The 19,842-nt window shown below is 39.5% G+C and overlaps 1 protein-coding gene across 4 annotated transcripts in view; it reads left to right on the forward strand.

Annotated features, from left to right (window-relative positions):
• The first annotated feature begins 2,416 nt into the window (after nucleotides 1-2,416).
• Nucleotides 2,417-19,842, forward strand: part of DOCK8 (dedicator of cytokinesis 8) — an 83,080-nt gene continuing 65,654 nt past the window's right edge. Inside the window, exons 1-13 of one of the 4 annotated variants that reach the window (XM_064176403.1) lie at nucleotides 2,417-2,492; nucleotides 3,099-3,181; nucleotides 5,634-5,736; nucleotides 8,950-9,125; nucleotides 10,300-10,371; nucleotides 13,701-13,824; nucleotides 14,765-14,977; nucleotides 15,456-15,541; nucleotides 17,283-17,349; nucleotides 17,611-17,760; nucleotides 18,349-18,429; nucleotides 18,716-18,875; nucleotides 19,502-19,641. In XM_064176403.1, coding sequence (XP_064032473.1) covers nucleotides 3,135-3,181; nucleotides 5,634-5,736; nucleotides 8,950-9,125; nucleotides 10,300-10,371; nucleotides 13,701-13,824; nucleotides 14,765-14,977; nucleotides 15,456-15,541; nucleotides 17,283-17,349; nucleotides 17,611-17,760; nucleotides 18,349-18,429; nucleotides 18,716-18,875; nucleotides 19,502-19,641 — 1,419 coding nt within the window. In that variant the 5' untranslated portion in view covers nucleotides 2,417-2,492; nucleotides 3,099-3,134. Of the gene's footprint in view, nucleotides 2,510-3,098; nucleotides 3,182-5,633; nucleotides 5,737-8,949; nucleotides 9,126-10,299; nucleotides 10,372-13,700; nucleotides 13,825-14,764; nucleotides 14,978-15,455; nucleotides 15,542-17,282; nucleotides 17,350-17,610; nucleotides 17,761-18,348; nucleotides 18,430-18,715; nucleotides 18,876-19,501; nucleotides 19,642-19,842 lie in introns of all 4 variants that reach the window. The other 3 variants (XM_064176404.1, XM_064176407.1, XM_064176406.1) reach the window with 3 other exon arrangements.

Raw genomic sequence — 19,842 nt, forward strand, 5'->3', positions numbered from 1 at the left:
GTACAGAGGAAGGAGGGAAGAGAGGGAGTTCTGCTTCTTCATACACCACTTATAAAGGACAATCCTCACTGCAGCCTCTGCACAAGGATGCTTTGCCTGCCATCCCACCACTTTTTTGATTCAAGGCAATCTTAGTGAGAAGAAAATGTAAGGAGGGATTGAGACCGTGGTTTCATTCTTCTTGTATCACTTATGAGTGCTCTCATTCTTCTTGTATCACTTATGAGTGCTCACTGCGTGTGGAACAACTAAACAGCCATTAAATGCCTCAGATGGCAGTTTCCTTAGGTATTTACTTGGGTTTTATTTTGGAGTATTTTTACAGGTAGTCATCCATTTCAAGGGAGAGATGTAATCTGAAGGAATAGTGGTCTTCTAAATTGACCACAAAGTCAAGGACATTAAAGCATTCTAGGAATGGATCCTGTCTACTGTAAATACCACTAAGGACAGAGAAGGGAATTTCCTACTGCCTGTGAGGTTATCTTGTGTTGTTATTATTATTATCTGTTCATCAGCCCTAAAGATGATTAATTTGCCTTTGACAGAGCATTTCCAGTGAGCAGTAAATTAGACTAAATCTATATCAGCGCAGTGTTTCTATATTTGTTTTAGAATTACAATAGAAATTTCAACAGTATACAGCTTGGTCATCATAATTCAAATGAGTATCAGCTGATTTACACCTCATACTTTGGCATTGATAATTGTTTCATGTAAGTCCAGCTGTATCAAAGCCTGTCAGCATCCACACAATGTCTGGAATGACACCTGGAAATAAGCTGTACTGTTGACTGTATGAGCTAGAAAGTAGTGAAGACCATAAGAGAGACAACTGTATGAACTGCTGTAACATTTGTTATGTACTGTCCTGTGTTCTAAAAGCACAAAATAATGAAACTAAAAGCAAATTATGTGTAAAGTCAAGTTTATATGTGCAAAACTCTGTGTGTGTCCTCTAAGATATTTCTAATCCTTGCGGATAACTGTGTGAATGTTTCTTCCTTCTCTAGCAGAGACAAGTTGTAAATCAGTAACAGGAGTAAGGTGAAAAAGAAAATGATGCTGTATATCAAAAATAGGCTATAAGGTAGTGACTCTCAGTACTAAGATCAATTCCTTTAGGTATCTGCTCGTTTTTCAAAGGTGTTAGTCAGGATACTCTTACTAGATCTGACATCTTATTGTCCGTCACAGAGACCTTTCCTCTGATATACTGCATGAAGGTTTACATTTCCTGCAGTAAGAGAATGCCTTCTTAACTACTTTTCAGAGAGCACTAATTCATTTGGTTATTCACAGTGATTTACTTTTCATTTGTATTGTTTACTCCAAACTTTTTGTTTACATTTTCTGGAGTAGTCTGCCTTGGTTGTATATATCCAGATGATAGTAGCCACTTAATTATGTGTTTGATGACAAACACTAGCCTAACCAGACAAATCTCTGTGAAAAACTACAAGTGCAAGAAAGATAATCTCCATAATACAAGTGCTAGTTGTAAATATAAAGCCTGTAGAGAACAGTTAGTCATGCAAGCAGAACTGTGTTGTTATTGTTGAGACAGATGTTACTGTCAGCTGTTGCTAATTTTTTCATCTGACTGTACTCAAACTGTGTTTGAAATACAACCATCTATTTGCTATTACAGTGGTTCAAGATTGGTGTTATACTGTATTCATGTATGTGTGGAATCACTGAAATGTGAAATCCCTGTTACATGGTTAGAGAACTGAGGGTATTGCTTTGTCTCTGAAAGATGGTGAGCAGAAAATCGACTTTAGATTATGACCAGAACCTCTGGATTTGAAAATCCTTGCTTTTAAGATCTGTTCCTCTTAGACTTCAGACATCTATGTGCATTGTGAAGTCTAGGCTACAATTCACAATAAGGTTCTTTTTCATACTACAGGAAATCCTAACCTTAACCCAAGAAAAATGTAGTTGCAAATAAGAAAAACTTTCAAGTCCTCCAGGCCTTGCAAATGAACATTCCTTGTTTATCTTTCCAAACAGTTTTCACTTTGAAACTTAGAAAAATAAACTGCAAACAAGATGTGTTTAATGTTGCATTTTACACTCTCTATCACTTCTAAATTTTATAGTCATTAAAAACTGCAGGTTTTGGGCATAGTTCAGTGTAGTTGTTTTTCTTTATATTCTGATTTCTTTTTATTTTTTTTTTTTTTATTTGAAAAACGTGCACCAGACCACACTGATGCCTGTAGCAGTGCAGGTTGTGAAACATGCCTACCTGATAACCTTCTCATACCAAATGTGCATCGTTACGAGTGCCATTTGTTGTGGGTTAAGAGCTAGCTGGTGAGCAGGTGGGAGTTACCAGGTCATGATATTCCCTTTCCTGCCTAGCCTCTCTTTAAAGGGGCAGGGAGGTTGAGGAGAGTTTTTCACAGATGACAACTTAGTGTTCCTCAGAGTCTGCTGGAAGGGCTTTTAGAGTTGTTAAGTATTGCTTTTCCTGTCTGCCACTTGTAAGTAACTTCTAAGAGTAAGTAACTTCAGGTAACTCAATCCAGTAGGATTGTAGGAAGCCTACTTTCAAAATCAGTTTTATTCTTACAAAGTTTCTGGTTTCCAGTTAATAGGTGATGTTCAAAGCTGTTTATTTCTAAATTGCTGTTCTGTAATTACTATCATCTCTGTACTAGTGAAATACCCATTGTGCCTGCTGTTAAATCACTTATTTCAAAAAACCTATACTGTTAAGTAGAATTCACAGTGGAACTACAGAATGAGCTTTATGCATTATGAGCATTCATAGAATTTTAATTATACCCATCAGTGTTCAACCAATGTCTGATATATGTTAAAAACAGAAAAATATATGGCTTTTTTGGTCATCTTTTCTTGCTACCTCATCTAGGCCCAACCAATAACCCAAATTTTCATGTCTCAAATCCTTCAGTGAGCTCTGCCCTGAGAAATAGATCAGATTTTGAGCTACAAGTTAATTTTAAGAACCTTCAAGTATAGTCTGTTACTCCAGTTGTACTCTTGTTTTAATATATTATGGAAACTATATCCTTTGCATTGAAGACTATTTGTGAAATACAGGCTATGTCTCAACTTTTTCTTAGCACTTCAGGTGAGCTGCTGGATCATTGCATCTACCAATGGGGCAGTCATTGATGAAGCTGATTGAGCTGCAGCAGGGTTTGGGGTTGGTATTTTTGTCTTCATTTGGTTTTGTTTGTGGGTTTTTTTTTGCTACCCTCCATTCCCATCTGGGTGCATCATGAGTCTAGTGATTTCCAGCATTTTTAATGTTTACACCAGAGGAATATGGCATTGTCATTCAGGTAGAGCCAGGAAAACACAGTGCAAATAATTCCAATTGATATTTCTCTCCAATACCGTGTAGCAGCCCTAGACTGCCATTATCTGCATCTTTCCACAGGCTTACACTATGTTTCCACATGCCATGTGAACACTGACTGACTGTGAATTCACCAATGTCTTTTGCCGAAGAAACCTACCCTAAATCTACACGTTTTTATTTTCAGCTGGTGTTTTCCCTTTATTCTAAGCAAAGGAACAAATATCATTGTGAGAGATCTGTAGAGCTATTAGTACTGCTGAGTTTCGTTGCTGGTCTGTGAAAGGGGTGCAGTTGCCTTGATGCTGTCCTCCATGTAGTTCAGAGACATCATCTCTATCACTGGTGTGCTGTTATCGTGGTGACATCAGCAGATGGCTGCTTTAAGTGTCCCACTGTCATTGCAGTGGAAACAGTTTTCCTATCAATGTTTTTAATCTTTCTTGCCTCACTTTAAGGAGATTACTTCTTGTTCCCTTTATGAGTATGAATTTCTCATTGTTTTATTTACGGATTGCTACCTTTTACACAGCTGAGGACCACTGCTGTCTCTGCTCGGTCATCTCTTTTGTTATCTGTTTTAAAAAACATTTCCTCACAGGTCATCCCTCCCAAAATAGCTAGCATTTTGACTGCTCCCTTCTGAAGCATTTTAAATTTGATGCGTCTTGCACTGTTTATGTTAATTATCATTTCATGGTGCCCCTTGCTTTAGCTAGAGATCACAGTTCCACCTGCTGATGACTGTGCTGTAAGTTGCGCTATTACCTTTTTAGGTCTTGGGGACTAGCTGACTGGTCCATAATCATTTGACTCCTTCTCTCTTGAGATATAGTTGCCTTTTATGCTCAGATTTTTTTAGTGACTGCTTTGCATTCATTCTTAATCACTTGCCTTCTTTCCTTATTTTCTTACTTCAGTTTCAGTAGATAGCTAGACCATCCTTGCTGTTAAGGGTAGCTGTAAAGCTCTGGTCAGAATCAGACAAAGCTGATTGATGTACAGGCAGGGAAGGTGAACATATAGCTGTAGACTGCAGCCTCTTTAAACACTGGGACGTCACATGAACTAGGTTAACACAGACATTTTCCTATGAGTACCTAGATAGTGTCTGGGTAGACAGACACTGGAAGAGCCATCTAGAAGAACCTCTGTTTCAACCTGGATTCTCAGGTTTTTAAAGCTTTCTCTTCTGATCTCTGTAACACCACTTTTTCTTCATTTTGGGGTAGTCTTGCTTTTTGTTTTGTGTCTTTCCTTTAATAAATCCTGCCAATCAGCTCTGAGTTGATTCAAATCAGTGGGAACCTGACAGGCTGAAGACACAGACCCATGCAAACCTCATGGAGTGCCAGAAGGCCAGCTTCATGGCTCAGGATAATCACAAGCACAAATACAGGCTGGGAGATGAGTGTATTGAGAGCAGTTGCATGGAGAAGGACTTAGGGATGAGGTAGAAGAAAAACTGAATATGAGTCAGCAATGTGTGCTCACAGCCCAAAAGAATAATCATATCCTGGTGTGCATCAGAGCAAGCATGGCCAGCAGGTTGAGAGTGATTCTGCCACTCTACTTCACTCTGGTGACACCCCACCTGGAATACTATGTCTCTGGAGGCTCGGCACAAAAAGACTTGGTCTAAAGGAGCAGCACAAAGATGATCAGAAGGCTGGAGCACCTCTCCTATGAAAAAAGGCTGGGAGAGTTCAGACTGTGTAGACCAGAGAAGAGAAGGCTCCAGAGAGGCTTTGTAGTGGCCGTACAGTACTTCAAGGGAACAGAGAGGAAAGATAGGGAGGGAACTCTTTATCAGGAAATGTAGTTTGTGGGATGAAGGCTAACAGATTTAAACTGAAAGAGGGTAGATTTAAATTAGATTTTAAAGGAAGAAACACCTTAGTATGAGAGTGGTAAGACACTGGAACAGGTTGCCCAAAGAAGCTGCAGATACCTGCTCCCTGGAAGGTTTCAAGGCCAGGCTGGAAGTGACCTAGTAGAATATGTTCCTGCATAGGGCAGAGGTTTTGAAGTCTTCCAACTCAAACTATTCTATGACTGATTCTATGGTCCTATAATTATGGAAATCTGTTAGAAGTGTCAGAATATTAACTGTGTAGCATTAGACTTTCTTTTTTGGGGGGTTGCATCAACTACAGAACAAGAGTAGTCTAGAACATCATCAAAATATGTTTCTAAACACTGGGCTAGAAGACTAAAGTGGCTAAAGTCTGGGACTTGGAAATTTTATGAAGATAATTGCAATTCTAAGTTGTTGTTTTTCTTTGCTTAATTAAAGGCACTCCTCTGCAGAAATAAGAAAGCAGTTTGCTCTCCAACCAGGCTTTGGGCCAATCTGTCAACGAAGTTTCAGTGCCCCTGGCTTTTCTACTCTTCATATGGTAAGTTCTGGGTTTATGTTCTGGGTTTATATTCTTTACACAGATTTGACATCTACATTGCCCAATGGTTGCCTTAAGTTGTCTTGCTTTCCTCTGACTTCTGTATGAGACTTTTAAAAACTACTCCCTGCTGAGCTGATGAAATTATGCATTTGAAAAACTGAGAATGGTCATTGGAGCCTGAAATAGACAGTCTGTCTGCAGATTATTATCAATCAAAGATTATTAGTAAATGCTGGAGCATATTGCATCCTTGACACACAGAAGCATTCAACTCCATCAAGTAAATACCTTATATGTTGATAAGAGATTGTTTGCCAAGATCATCATTGAACAAATGGGGGGAAAAAAAATAGAGTCTCAGTTAGCTCAGCTTATTAGAGTTTCCAAAGCTAGCAGCAGAGACAGCACATTGACCTTTTTTTTTAGTGCTGTAGACGCATGCAAAGTGAGAAGAGCCAAAGCAGGCTGACTGGCATAGGTATAATTGAGTCAGCTGTTACGTGTCCCCGAATCTTCTTCAGCCTTCCATGTGTAGTCCTTCTCTAAAGAGTCACATGACACTTGCTGTTACAACAAAGTGGGGAAAAATTGCCAGATCTTTTAAATTGCTTTTCAGGAAGGTAGGTATTCTGCAAACGGACGATGCCATAACGAAAAGTAAGATTTTGATGGCTTCCTTCTTCCTACCCTTTTAACTTTTTTTGGTGAGACCTCGTAAAGTAGAAGCAGCAAAAGTCTTTATGCACTAGTAATTGTGAAAAATGTAAAACACTAGATGTAAGTAGTTACTTCCTGTGTGTTGGGGCCTCACACCACTACTCACTTCCTTAATCTGAAATGCTGTGATGCTTTAACTTGTTTCTTGCGGTTATTCAGCCTGAGCAAGGCGAGGTCCCTTCTACATGCAGATAACTGCTTTTGCTGTTGAGAAACTTGATAACAGGCCATTTGCTGGGTATTGTGCTGCAGCTGCCATTTTGTATGCTGTCAGACTTTGTGTGCCTCTAATCCATCATCCTTAAAAAGGTATGTTTGCAGTAGTGATTTGTGTAATTTTCTGTTGAGTATTTGTTCTGCACACTTGTCTGCTATGTGAAAAGGAATGTTGGCTTTTCAGCTAAAACAGTGTTTCAGTTTCCTTTAGTTAATTTGCACCAATCGTTTAGGAAGACATTTATGCTCCATCCGCATTTACCTTCTTTGCTGTTTTGTTTGTATTTGTGTCTAATTCACAGGAGTCAAACCCCCACATTCTAGTGAGTAAGGATTATTAGTACTTCAACTAGAAAAAAATTAGAAAACAATGAAATGTGATGGGTTGGACTTTCCAGAATGGTAAAGTGTGGATTCTGAGAGAAAGTACAATGCTTTATCAATAACTTGATTGTCTTAAGCAAAAATATTTAGTATGTAAAACATCATCTTCAGCCACTGAAAATATATAATATTTTTATTATACTTCAATCTGTGTTTCACTTTAATCTCTTGTGAATTATTCTTTTAGTAGATCTTAATCTGTGTGTATTAGGAAGTAATAGTTTACCTGCTGATAGTACAGCAAGGCAATTAGTTAAGAAGCTGTAGCTAATAAAGATCACTGTTTGCTCATAATTGTTGAACCAGCATGCTCAGTACTACACTAGGTAGAAACCAGAGGTAGTGCTTAGGCTAAACATTTATTAACAGTACAGTGTATTTATTCAAATGGCTACCTCATGGTTTACTGTACTTTCTGACAGTTTTAGGTTTTGCCTTTGAATAAAAAGAGCAAGGAAATAATTTTTCCCAAAAGTAGTTTCAGAGAATTCAATCAATCCCTTAAATGCACAAGCAGAGAAGTGATCTCGGAGACTTAATTTACGCAATGCAGAGACTGATACAATTTCCCTATGAAAAGGGAACATGAAGCAGGGAGTTGTGTCTCTGCTACATCATTTGCAGGATGTTGTTGTACCACATATGTTTTTTTTCAAAAGCTTGAATTGGTTTGCTTCTTCCGGATATTTTTAGTACATTCCTTTAAAATGTGCTTCACTTTATGCCAGATGTTTCTGGATGTTTACTCGTTGCATAACTGCCTCACTTCTATTTCCAGAACACTTAAAAAGGCTCCAAAACTCATATTTATCAATAATCAGTCATCTTGCTATCAACAGTGACCGACATGGTGTATTATGTGTGGGCCATTTTACTTCAAACTTACCTGTATCTTTGCTGCTGCTGAACACTTTTGCCTATTTCATAAACATAAAATTCTTTGTTCTCCTATCGATCCAAAATTCCTGATGTTGCATATAACATATGTTATATGTGTATACATGCATATATTGCATATATTATATGCATGTATTATATGCAGAGGTCGCTTCGTACTCAGATGAAAATCCTGTTGACTTCAATGAGACCCTTGCATGAGTAGAACTTCATAGTAATGAGTGAAGACTTAATGATTTTGGCCCACAGACTTTAATTGTGTGAAGAAACACTGGAGTGATGGAGAATAGCTCCAAAACACATACTGCATGAGACAGACATATTGCAGTAGCCATTGAATATAAAGAGAATGTTGATATCAGGGACATTGGATGCCTTCTTTTCCCCACACTCCAGTAACAGTACCATAGAGATAGATATCTGATCTATGTTGAGACTATTTTTGCTGGCATCCTCAAGAGGCAGTCTTGTGAAAGGTATTTGGGCTAACCAATGCATGCAGTCCTTCTTCTTTACAGACAAGGATGTTTTACAGCATTTTTTTTGTCCTCTATTGTCCCTACTAAATGCTGCATTTGTCGTAATTCTGAGTGATATCATGGATTGGGCAAGGGCAACTGAGTGCATCTCATGGAAATTCTGCAGAACACATCTGAGGGTGTCCAGGAAGCACCTCTATCTATTCTCCTTCTAGTAGGATCTAGGGAAGCTCAACAGAGAAAACAGATGCAAATTTGGATTTAGCTGTATTGCCTTACGTTTTTTCTTTGTGTTTTAAAACTTTTCCCTCTTTTGTTCCATTTCTTTTTTTTTTTCATCTGAATGTTTTTTTAGCAACGTGAACATGGAGTGGCACTTTATGAAAGGCTAAAAGTCAGTTTCCAGCATTTAATAATGAGACAGTGATGTGAATTAAATGAATGACACTATATGAATTACACTACTAAGAAAATCCTTCTGTTGCTAAAATGAGCACCTCTTTGTTTCTTTCATTAGCGTTCCTTTTATGACGCAGTAGAGCCAGTAGATTTTGAAAGCCTCCTAATGACGTGCCAAAACAGCTTGGACTTGGAACTAGCACAAGAACTTGGTGATTTTCCTGAAGATGACCTAGATGTTGTCTTTACACCCAGAGAGTGCAGGACTTTGCAGCCGTCTATGCCAGAAGATGGGTTAGTAGTCTTTCTCTCCCTCTGAAATCATAGATTCATGCATCAACCAGGTTGGAAGAAACCTGCGAGAAATCCAGTCCAGCCTATCACCCACCCCTATCCAGTCAACAGGACCATGCCTCATCCAGTCTCTTCTTGAACACCTCAGTTTAAAATACGTTGATCTATATACCTCACTCTGCTGTCCATCCAGCAATTGTGCACTTGCTGAACTTTAAGCATTAGAAATTTGCCACTGATTCTATTAGACCAGTGTGCAAACTTAAAATTGTGCAAGCACTTACATGACTTCCTGAGCTAGCTGGTAGTAGTAGAAGTCAGGTAGGTGTACACCAGAAAAAAAAAAAAAGAAAATAGAAGAGAGGGGAGAAAGTAATTTTCTTCTCTCCCCCTCCTCTCCCTCTCCCCTGCACTACATTGTGTATCCTACTGTTTTACTCACTTATACCGGGGACATAACTTACTCGATGCAGGTCACTAAATGTTTTTAGTACAGAGACAGAGGAATTAGGCTACAATATAACGAGAGCAAATTCATGAACATTTACTTCAGCTTAAAATATTTTAGTTACAATCAGCACCCTGTCTATCAGACAGCACTGACAACCCACTTTATTAAATGAGACTCATTTGAAAAATCATAGAATTAAATTATAATGTATTCTTGATCTTAAAGTTTTACTGTGCTATCTGATAAAAAGCTGAAAGTCCCCTTTCAGAATTTTACTCATTTCTATGAGAGATAAAAAAATTGAACCAACAATGTACAAGACACTATGCATTTGCAAGAGTCCAGAGGCTGATGCCTTTGAGAAGATAGTGCTGTACATTGAGACTTGCTGTCAAGTTTTGAAAATCAAAGAATATAGCTGGCATAATTTATTTTATTTTGCTGCATTTTATAGGAACATTGGCCTTGTAGTCATGGAATGTGTATTGTAGCAAATGGTTACCCCTGTTCAATGTATGTTTATTAATTTTAAAATGTTAACAGAAATCTCTATCAGTGTGTTCATGCAGTACACAGAATTCCTCAAACCTCAAACAATACTTCCCTCTCCTGTGTATTTATTTCACTATGGAGCAGCGTGTTCAGCGTGTTCAGATAAATTTCTTTGTCCTTAAGGTATGGCCTAAGTACTGAAGTATTTCCAACATGTTGCTTTTTCCCCAGAGTTGAACTGGACTCACATGTCAGAGACTGTGTTGAGACATATGTCCGGGAGTGGCTGATCGTGCATCGGAAGTAAGCTACATGCAAGCAAATAAAAGAAAATTATCTTGCATCTAATTTGTCAGAGAGGCTGTTACAAGTAATCTGAAGAATAATGATTTGAATAAGTGATTGAAGACAAGAAATTACTTTTGCTCATATATAAGCCAAATGTTTTGTTTGACCTAGAGGACTGTAGCTAAATGTTGTTGCATCTTTTTAAATATTAGGCACTCTGGGAATTAATTGGGAAGAAAGTCACATCAGTAATCTGTAATTATGATTTCTCTAAATAAGGAATACTGCTACTCTTTGGCTGCACTAAAAGGAAGGAGAACAGAGATGAAGGTTTGTGGTGGTTTGGCCCAAGTCCCATTGAGAAAGCCATGGAGTTCTCATGGGGTTTTGGTGGTTTAGCTTGGTTTGGGGGAATTCTCATGTGTGCTGTATCTGTATTAGGTGTTAAAGATTCGTATATTCCATATTTTTCTTCCTGCACATCTTTAAATACACTTTTCTATATTCTTCTCCAATTCAGTAAGAGGGTTTTTTATTTCACTCTCATCTGTCCCCTCTATAAACAAAACGTAGACAGGGTTCCATTTGTGTGCTCTTCATTTTCCCCTCCGTGCTCAAAAGATACAACATGATCTGATTTCTGTGGTATTTGAAAAGGAAACAGAATGTTTGTAGCAAAAAAATGAGCCTTATAGGTTTTCCCAGAAGTGACTGGTTATATTAATAGGATGGTTAATTTAATATGCAGCTTTAGTGTTTGCTGTCAGTGAATGATTTCTGCATTTGGGGTCAGCAGCATTCAACACACAGAATTGGACCAGTAGTCATTATGGCTGACTTTAGTTCTTTTTAATTAAGTTTTATTTTTAATTATTGTTGTTGTTTTTTTTTTTAATCATTTTATCATTCAGTTTTGTTCCATTTGATATATTAAATGTGAAGGAAATTCCTACCCAGAGCTTTCTTGTGGGGAGCTTTGCCCCAGACTCTGAAATACGTGCTGTGGCTGTGGAGCTTGCTCCTTCTCCATTACCCCCTTCCGTACTTCAGAAAGACGTTTTTGAATCTCTGTTTTTCTGCACCACTTCCTGTTTATCCCCTCCTGCACTCAGGCACTGTTCTCGAAAAAGTACTATCAGCCAAATCTGTCAGATTTGCTGCCATTTCATTGCTCCACTTCACCTGTACTTAACTACTGTGTTCTTCTGTCCTGAAGTACATCAGCAGTCAGCATGTTATGGGCTTGACTCCTGGTGATTGTGAAGGAATTGCATTGTTTAATTGTGTGGGGACAGAGCAGACACAGACCGTTATTAAGAGACTTCCTCTGAGGGTGCTGATGAAATGGATTGATTTCTTAGAACTGTTCCACAGTGAGTCACTAAACATAAGCTAGTGGCTTTTAAGGCTCTTCACTTGCATTGCCCAAAGCACAGGGACTAGATTTTGCAGGCAGTGTTCTGAGCATGCTGGAAAGAGTCAACACATCTTTGTTTGTACACACAAGTAGGATGCCAGCATTAAAGCAGATGAGGTGAAAGTAGAACATAACTATTTTTTGCATTTATATACACTTGGAGAAGTGTGAATGGAGCCACAGAAATACACATACATGAAAAGATTTGTCATGTGTTTTACAATTTTGTTTATTCAGGTAAGGCAAACTTGCATTCAAAAATTTTATTGAGCAGTTGAATCTGCAGTAAACATGATAAAGGGCCCTTCCAGAGAGCTGAGCTTTGGTAGCTGTGTATAGCAAAGCCAGCAAGTTATTAAAAATTGTAAGGAACAAGACAGTGCAAAAGCTGGTGCAATTTCACATAAACCAGTGATGGGTTGTTACTGTGAGTCTCATCAATCCATGGATGTGAAAGTTCAAAACAAGGTCAAAGAGTGGCATGAACAGATGTAGTCCTCGCGTCCCACAGCAGAGAAGTGTGTGACAGAGCTGCTAGACAGAGATGAGGGTCCATCTGTTATTGCTGGAGACTGAATGAAAGGCTTGTTGTATGCCTGTCAGTTTCTCCCTTGAGTTGTCTTTTGTTCCTTTTCCTTGTCTCATTTTCTTAAGTCAGAGTGGCCATTAAGGTGATGTGCACTAAAAGCAGGGTTCAGCTCTTGGTGAGTTTTAGTTGCTGCTGTGCTTTTCATAATTTTTTTAAACAAATAAAACTGCCAGGAATAGGCATTTCTACTGTAGCTTGTACATCCCAGAGAAGGTGTCATCTCAGGTACATAAACCTCTCCATTAATCATTTGTTTGTAATCGATTTGTAGTGAGAAAAATCAACAAAAACTCATTTTGATGCTGAAATTTCTTAAAGAAAACTTGTGCAGTTTCTTTCCTTCATTCTGAATCATTAAGGAGGTTCCAAAACAAGGTCACATCCAAGGAGAGCTGGAATTGGCTCTTTTATGACTTAGTTTTCATTACAGTGAGTGTGCTAAACAATTAAAATGCAAACAATAAAAATTATAACATATTGTAGCATGTAATTCAGTAACTCCCAAAGTGTAATAAAAAGGTGTCTCCCTGATCGATAACTGCAAATTGTGGCATCTTTATGAGTGTACTCAGACATTTTCACCTTGTTTTGGGAGTGTTGTGGAAAGGGAAATGGATGAAACAGGAGACTCTGATTAAGGAGTCTGATTGCAAAAAGCCTATCACAGGATTTAGCAAATTGGATACCAAAGTGGAAGAAACAGAACTCTGGATGTGTTTGGTATTCCTTTTCCAGGCTACCTGCTGAGTTTTGCCATCTGCCACAGAAATGTACCTTGCTGCAAAATTCTGGGAGGTTGCCAGCAGAATGGCTTACATTATTCTGCAGCAATAGCAGTCTGAAAAAATGAAGGCAGTGCTTGAAAGGTGTAGATTGTTGCATGTTGGGATTGTTGGGATGCCAGCTAGATCTGTGAAAAGAGCAGTAAGCTCGTTGAAGTATAACTGCCACAACAAAGAGCCAGCCAAGATATAAGGTATCCTGATCATGTTCTTGAAGTCACTGAAATAATCACAGTGTCTGATGAGGATCTCAGTGATGAGTTTGTACATAGGTATTTTGCTGCTGTCTCAGGTTTACAGTCTGGAACTGATCTGAAAGATTTTTTTTTTTTTTTTTTTTGCATTTTAACCCCATTCTGAAATACACATGAGAGTTGCAGTGGTGCAATAAAACAACTAAACATTGTGAGGTGTCACATTCTTGTGTAACTGCTCTTTTGCACAGAAATGTTCCAATTAGCTTTACTTACTGGTTTGTTTGTTTTGTCTTTTTCTGTCGTATTTTCTCTTCATCCCTCTTGTGCTGTCCTGTCTTGGTTGGGCTTCCCTGTCAAAGAAGCCAAGGTAATCTGGATACTTGCAGCCTGAAAAACAAGGGATCTCGAAAAGATTTCCACAAGACACTTCAGAAACAAACGTTTGAATCGGAAACGTTGGATTCCAGTGACGCAAACTTTCAGGTACGTTTTGTTAACTTTGGGAAATAACTAAACCACAACAACCCCAAGCAGCACTATAGGCTGGGGACTGAGTGGCTGGAGAGCAGCCAGGAGGAAAGGGACCTGGGGGTACTGATAGACAGTAAGCTGAAGATGAGGCAGCAGTGTGCCCAGGTGGCCAAGAGAGCCAATGGCATCCTGGCCTGCAACAGGAACAGTGTGGCCAGTAGGAGAAGGGAGGTTATTCTTCCCCTGTACTCAGCACTGGTCAGGCCACACCTTGAGTACTGTGTCCAGTTCTGGGCTCCTCAATTCAAGAGAGATGTTGAGGTGCTGGAACATGTCCAGAGAAGGGCAACAAAGCTGGTGAGGGGCCTGGAGCACAAACCCTATGAGGAGAGGCTGAGGGAGCTGGGGTTGTTTAGCCTGGAGAAGAGGAGGCTCAGGGGTGATCTTATTACTGTCTACAACTACCTGAAGGGACATTGTAGCCAGGTGGGGGGTGGCCTCTTCTCCCAGGCAACCAGCAATAGAACAAGGGGACACAGTCTCAAGTTGTGCCAGGGTAGGTATAGGCTGGATGTTAGGAAGAAGTTCTTGCCAGAGAGAGTGATTTCCCATTGGAATGGGCTGCCCAGGGAGGTGGTGGAGGCACCGTCCCTGGGGGTCTTCAAGCAAAGCCTGGATGAGGCACTTAGTGCCATGGTCTAGTTGACTGGCTAGGGCTGGGTGCTAGGTTGGACTGGGTGATCTTGGAGGTCTCTTCCAACCTGGTTGATTCTATGATTCTATGTTGATTCTAAATACAGCAGCTTCTTCAAGGAAAGCCTCTTCTGCTCTCTGCATTAAGCAGAGAGCTGTGCTTGCCATTAGGCCTCATAACAGAGGTGACATTAAGGCACTCTGTCAGAAAATCAAGAGATGTTTTGTAACATTCTCAACAGTTGTGGTTTTCCTCCAGGCAGGGCCCCAACATGTCCATACATTCCCAGAGGAGGCTTCAAAGACAGCCCTTGCTGCCTCTGACTTCGACCTGCGCAGCCTGCAGCCAGACCCCCGGCTGGAGAACCTGCTGCGGCACATCAGCCCAGAGGAGTTTGAAAGGCAGAATGAGGAGGCACGGCGCACCAACAGGCATGCCGAGCTTCTCTCCCTGTACCCCTCTGTGGATGAGGTGAGCTCAAAGGCTGACTAATCAACAAGCTTTCCCAGGCTGACTATGCTAACATGTCTAAGGGCCAGGCTGCACTCTGGTTGAAAAGAAGGTTATGGCCTAGATACGTGGCTTTCCTGGACGATAACGTAATGCAGGCATGTCACTTCATAAGGTTGTACTTGGACTTCACATCTTATCAGCTTCACAAGGTTGTACTTGGACTTGTGGTGTTGCTTGAACCCTCGTTATGCCCCTGTCAATGTGGGTAAAGGCACTTGTGTGTGATACAGTTGTGTCACGATGCTCCCTTTTACTGCTACACTTGCTTGAGGGCCAGAGGTATAAATATTTTGAAGTATAAATCAATTTTATTTCATCTCTCAAGAGATTAAATGCCCACTGAAGCAGGGAATGTCTCTGTTGCATAAATATTCTAAGTATGTACATTTACAGTTGTTTTAGTTGAGTATGACTTAGAAAAACTGTTTAATGATAGGAAGATGCAGTGGAGATACGACCAGTACCAAACTGTCCAAGGGAACATCTGGGCAACAGGATTTTGGTGAAGCTACAAACTCTGAAGTAAGTACTCTTCACAGCCCTCGCTTACCATTTCTTGGTTCATACCCATGTACTGCTGCTGACCCTGTGACACCACTGTACATGTCCTGCTCAGCAGATGTTTACATGCTTGCTGGTTTTGACTTACTGTAGCAGAGGAATATTTCTATCATGTAAAAAGTCTTTAACTTGTCAGGGTGAAAAGGAATTTTGAATGAGCACAGATTATGTATTTGTGTCAACTCAATAGCCTGAGCTGGCCCTCAGCAGTGGGGAGGCCATGCTAGATTCAGAAATTCCCTTGGAATGGGTTAAGGTGAGCCAACACCAAACAGCTAATTCTGTTTATGTGATCCAAGGAGCATTGTGTGAAAGCTCTTGATCACCTGCACCTTAAAGACACTTGGTTGGATGAGAGGAGAGGGGAATAGGAAGAAAAAAGGAGGAGAGTGAGTGAGATAAGTAATAGAGAAGGAAAGATATCACCACCCTTGGGTCCAGTGGCATCTTCACAGAATTAGTCCAAGCTCCTCAGTGGTGGGTGTACATCCAGCAAGGGCTTCTGTGGTGGATGAAACATGTGAGCCCTAGAGACCACAGTCCTTGTGATGGTTTGGGGGTTACCCCACCCCTCCCACACTTTGTATTTGCCCCAGCTAACTCAGATGGCCTCTGGGAATATAGATGAAGCAATTTATTTACAGCTAGCAGAATTTACAAGCAGCTATTTACAATATATACAGTTATATACAATTATATACAGAAATATACAAAGGATAAACAATACAAAAGCACAACTCCCCTCCCAGAAACCTGAGTCCCCAGGAGGGGCTCTCAAACCACCCCAACACCTCCCCCCAGCCCTCTCAACCTTACCCCAGTTCTCAGGAAGAAGAGAGGTGCAGCCAAGAGGTTAGGGAGCAGGGTTAGAAAGCAGTGATGTTAGAAAGATGTGTCTCGGTCTAAGACAAAAGCAAGAGTGAGAGACAAAATGGAGAAAAAGTCTTTCTTCTTCCCAGAGCTCTTAGCGAGACTGTGAGAGAAGCTGACATCAATTGTTTTCATTTCACTGCCCGTTATCTAGTTCTGTTACCAAAACATTCCAGCTTGCTTCAAACTAGCACAGTCCTTTTACACTCTTTTGGTGTGGGGTGGCCTCCCCAGTTCACAATGGGAGGCTGTGCTGATTTGCACAAGGCTCCTCCAGTAAAATGCCTGTCACAGGCCTCTCCACAGCACAGGTGCAGTGGTTTAGAGCAGGTAAAGACAAAATTCCACCAAGGAAAAGCTTACCATTTCCCATTGTTAAAACCATATGCCAAGTCTTGCAGTAGCTCCAGAAAGGAAGTTATTGAGAGACATCAAAAGCCATTGCCTTGTCTGTTCAGTCCAGATATTGTTGCACATTGAGACAACAGAAACTCGGGCTCTCAATTGCCAACAAACTAGATTGGTCTGTGTGCTGGTACTGGAATTAGAAAATAAATTCAAGAAAGTTATGATCATCTTTCATGGTTATTGGAGACCACTTTCTAACAAATTTAGGAAATTTATTGTGTAGTTCACTTTTCCTCTTGAAGTCATGAAATAAAATGCACTAATAAAAAAGTGATTGAAACTTTGAGAGAGGTGAGGTCCAGAATTAAATATTTTTCTGTATTTTCACATGGAGTTGTTAGTCAAATACAGTCCTTTCATATTTCATCATATGAGTCTTAGGAGCACAGTATTAATCAGTGTCCTGTGTGTCTTTCCTTAACAGGTTTGATATAGAGATCGAGCCTTTGTTTGCATGCATAGCTCTCTATGATGTGAAAGAAAGGAAAAAGGTAAGTATGCATACAGGATTTTTGATCAGATGACTTGTTTTTTTTTATCTCTGGAGTAATAATTTTAAAAGACTTACAAAAAAACCATGCAACTTTTTTTCATGCATGCAATCTGATCCAGGGTTTCTTTTCTTTCAGTCAAAATCACGTGCTTGTAAGTGCTTAATTTTCAGTTCTAATTACTACTTGTGACTTACTTTAAGACAAAATTGTGTGCATTTTTTGTCTTTGGAATGCATTTTAATTATTCTTTCTTTTAAGATCTCAGAATATTTTCACTGTGACCTCAACTCTGATTCATTAAGAGGATTCTTGCGTTCTCATACACCTTCCATTGACTTGTCTACCCAAGCAAGATCAGCAGTGTTTTCTGTCACCTATCCCTCATCAGATATATACTTAGTCATAAAGGTATGTTACAGTGCTGCTTCAACATTGTTCTTCCTGTTCCTGGCTGTATCTGTTATCTAAATTCATGGAACTGACAAACATGAGTTTCCTGTAGCTAAGGTGAATTTTCTAGTACATGTACAAGTGTCTGCTGATACAGCTCACTCCTAAGTTGAGAATTTATACCATTATTCACTGTTCCAATTCTACTAAGTATTTAGTATTTCCTCTCTCTGTGTAAGGCAAATTAAAGTGAAATATGCCATATTTTTAAAATTTTGATTGCTTTCTGTGATGGGTTTTGGCTTTGGTTTTATGGATTTGGCATAATTTAATTCTGAAACTGACTTAGCGTGAATTCAGAATTTGTTCCTTTTCCTGGTCTCAGTGAAAATGCTGGTTGAGAGTGTTGCCATATGTATTTTCTGCATTCTAACAAACTAGATGGAAAACCAGAAGGTTTTGTATCAGTCAATTAATAAAGATAGCTTTAAGAATTCTGTGTTGTGTATTTAGGCAGGTTCATTCATATTAATAGAGAAGCAACACGTCACTATTTGAGTGATACTTTTTTTCTTTGTGAGTGTCATCTTTTACTGCTTTCTGTAGATAGAAAAAGTGCTTCAGCAAGGAGAAATTGGAGACTGTGCAGAGCCTTACATGGTTCTTAAAGAAGGCGAGGCTGGTAAGGTAAGTAAATTACTGTAATGACTGTTTAAATGGAATAATGTGTGCACAGAATGTGTGCTGATTTGCTGATTTTATTTTTTTTTCTTGTGCTGGGATTGTGTCAATGCAAAAAGATTTTAATTCTCCTCTTCTATGCTGAGAATCACTGAAAAAAGAACGTACAAGTCGAAAGAGCTGTGATCCTGACAGTGATGTCGCAAGAAAGCAAGAGAGATAAGAACTGAAACTATAGTAGCATTGAAATAACCAATTGATTCTTAAACAGTATTTATTTTCTTCGTTTTAGACAAAAGAAAGGATTGAAAAACTGAAAGCCCAAGCTGAATCCTTTTGTCAGCGGCTGGGCAAATACAGAATGCCATTTGCCTGGATTCCCATAAGCCTAACTAACTTCTTCAATCTTTCAACGCTTGAACGAGAAATACCTGAGGCCGAAGGTTTAAATGGTAGTTGTCTAGCTAACTTTTCTAAGTAACTCAGAGTAACTCTTCAGTAGGACTGTGCATAGGAAACAATGTCAATTTCTCTGGCATCAAGATGGAAAAACAGATTCAAAAGTGTCTTCTCAGCCTTCCTTTTCAGTGCTACAAACACGACTTGGTTGGTTTCATGTCTGCATATTTACCTTTATGTATGCTAATTATTTTTTCATGCTTAAGGCCAGATTTTCATTGAGCACTGGCTTTACAGTAGTACAACTCCTTCTGTAAGGCATTCCTTTACAATACAGGGCGATCAAAATGCATGTAATCTTAGTTTCTAGCATATACAACATAGAGCAATAAAATCATCAAATAACATTGATCAGTAACATTGATCAATGCGATTTACAACCCATGAAGTAGAAATGTGAATAAGCTTGTGCTCTGCAGCAAAAATAATGTCATTTCACTAGGTGTGTCCTGGCCTTCCACTATTTCACATAATCTGAAATAAAAGTAGTGGAATGTTCCAGGTATTCTCTCTATTTTCTAGTGTTACTGAGATGTTGTGGATTTCGGGTGTGTTCTGATAGTCTTTATACTGAAGCAACACAAAGCAAGCTGATGCTTCATTCAATCTCCCTTTGAAGGGAAAGGATCTGCTAGTGACAAGAGGGCAACAGGACTACAGGCAAGAAGACTTTCTGAGAGAAGTCTAGGCTTGGAGGACAGCTATCCAGTATCAAACTTCAAAACAGTCTCTCTGACCATCAACACCTTCTTTAAACAGGTATTGAATACTCTGTACTTCTGCTTGCCTAAGATGTATTTCATCTATGTAATGTGTACTGTACTGGAAAAAAATAGATGATCTGTTAATGTGGGGACAGAGGATAACTACTGTCAAGTAGGTGGCAGCATACTTGCTTAACATGCCTCAAGGACATGATTCAGAAGCTTTCCCTCAGCATTATGGAGTGTTGTTATTAAG

Source organism: Pogoniulus pusillus, chromosome Z (genome assembly GCF_015220805.1).
Source record: "Pogoniulus pusillus isolate bPogPus1 chromosome Z, bPogPus1.pri, whole genome shotgun sequence".
NCBI lineage: Eukaryota > Metazoa > Chordata > Aves > Piciformes > Lybiidae > Pogoniulus > Pogoniulus pusillus.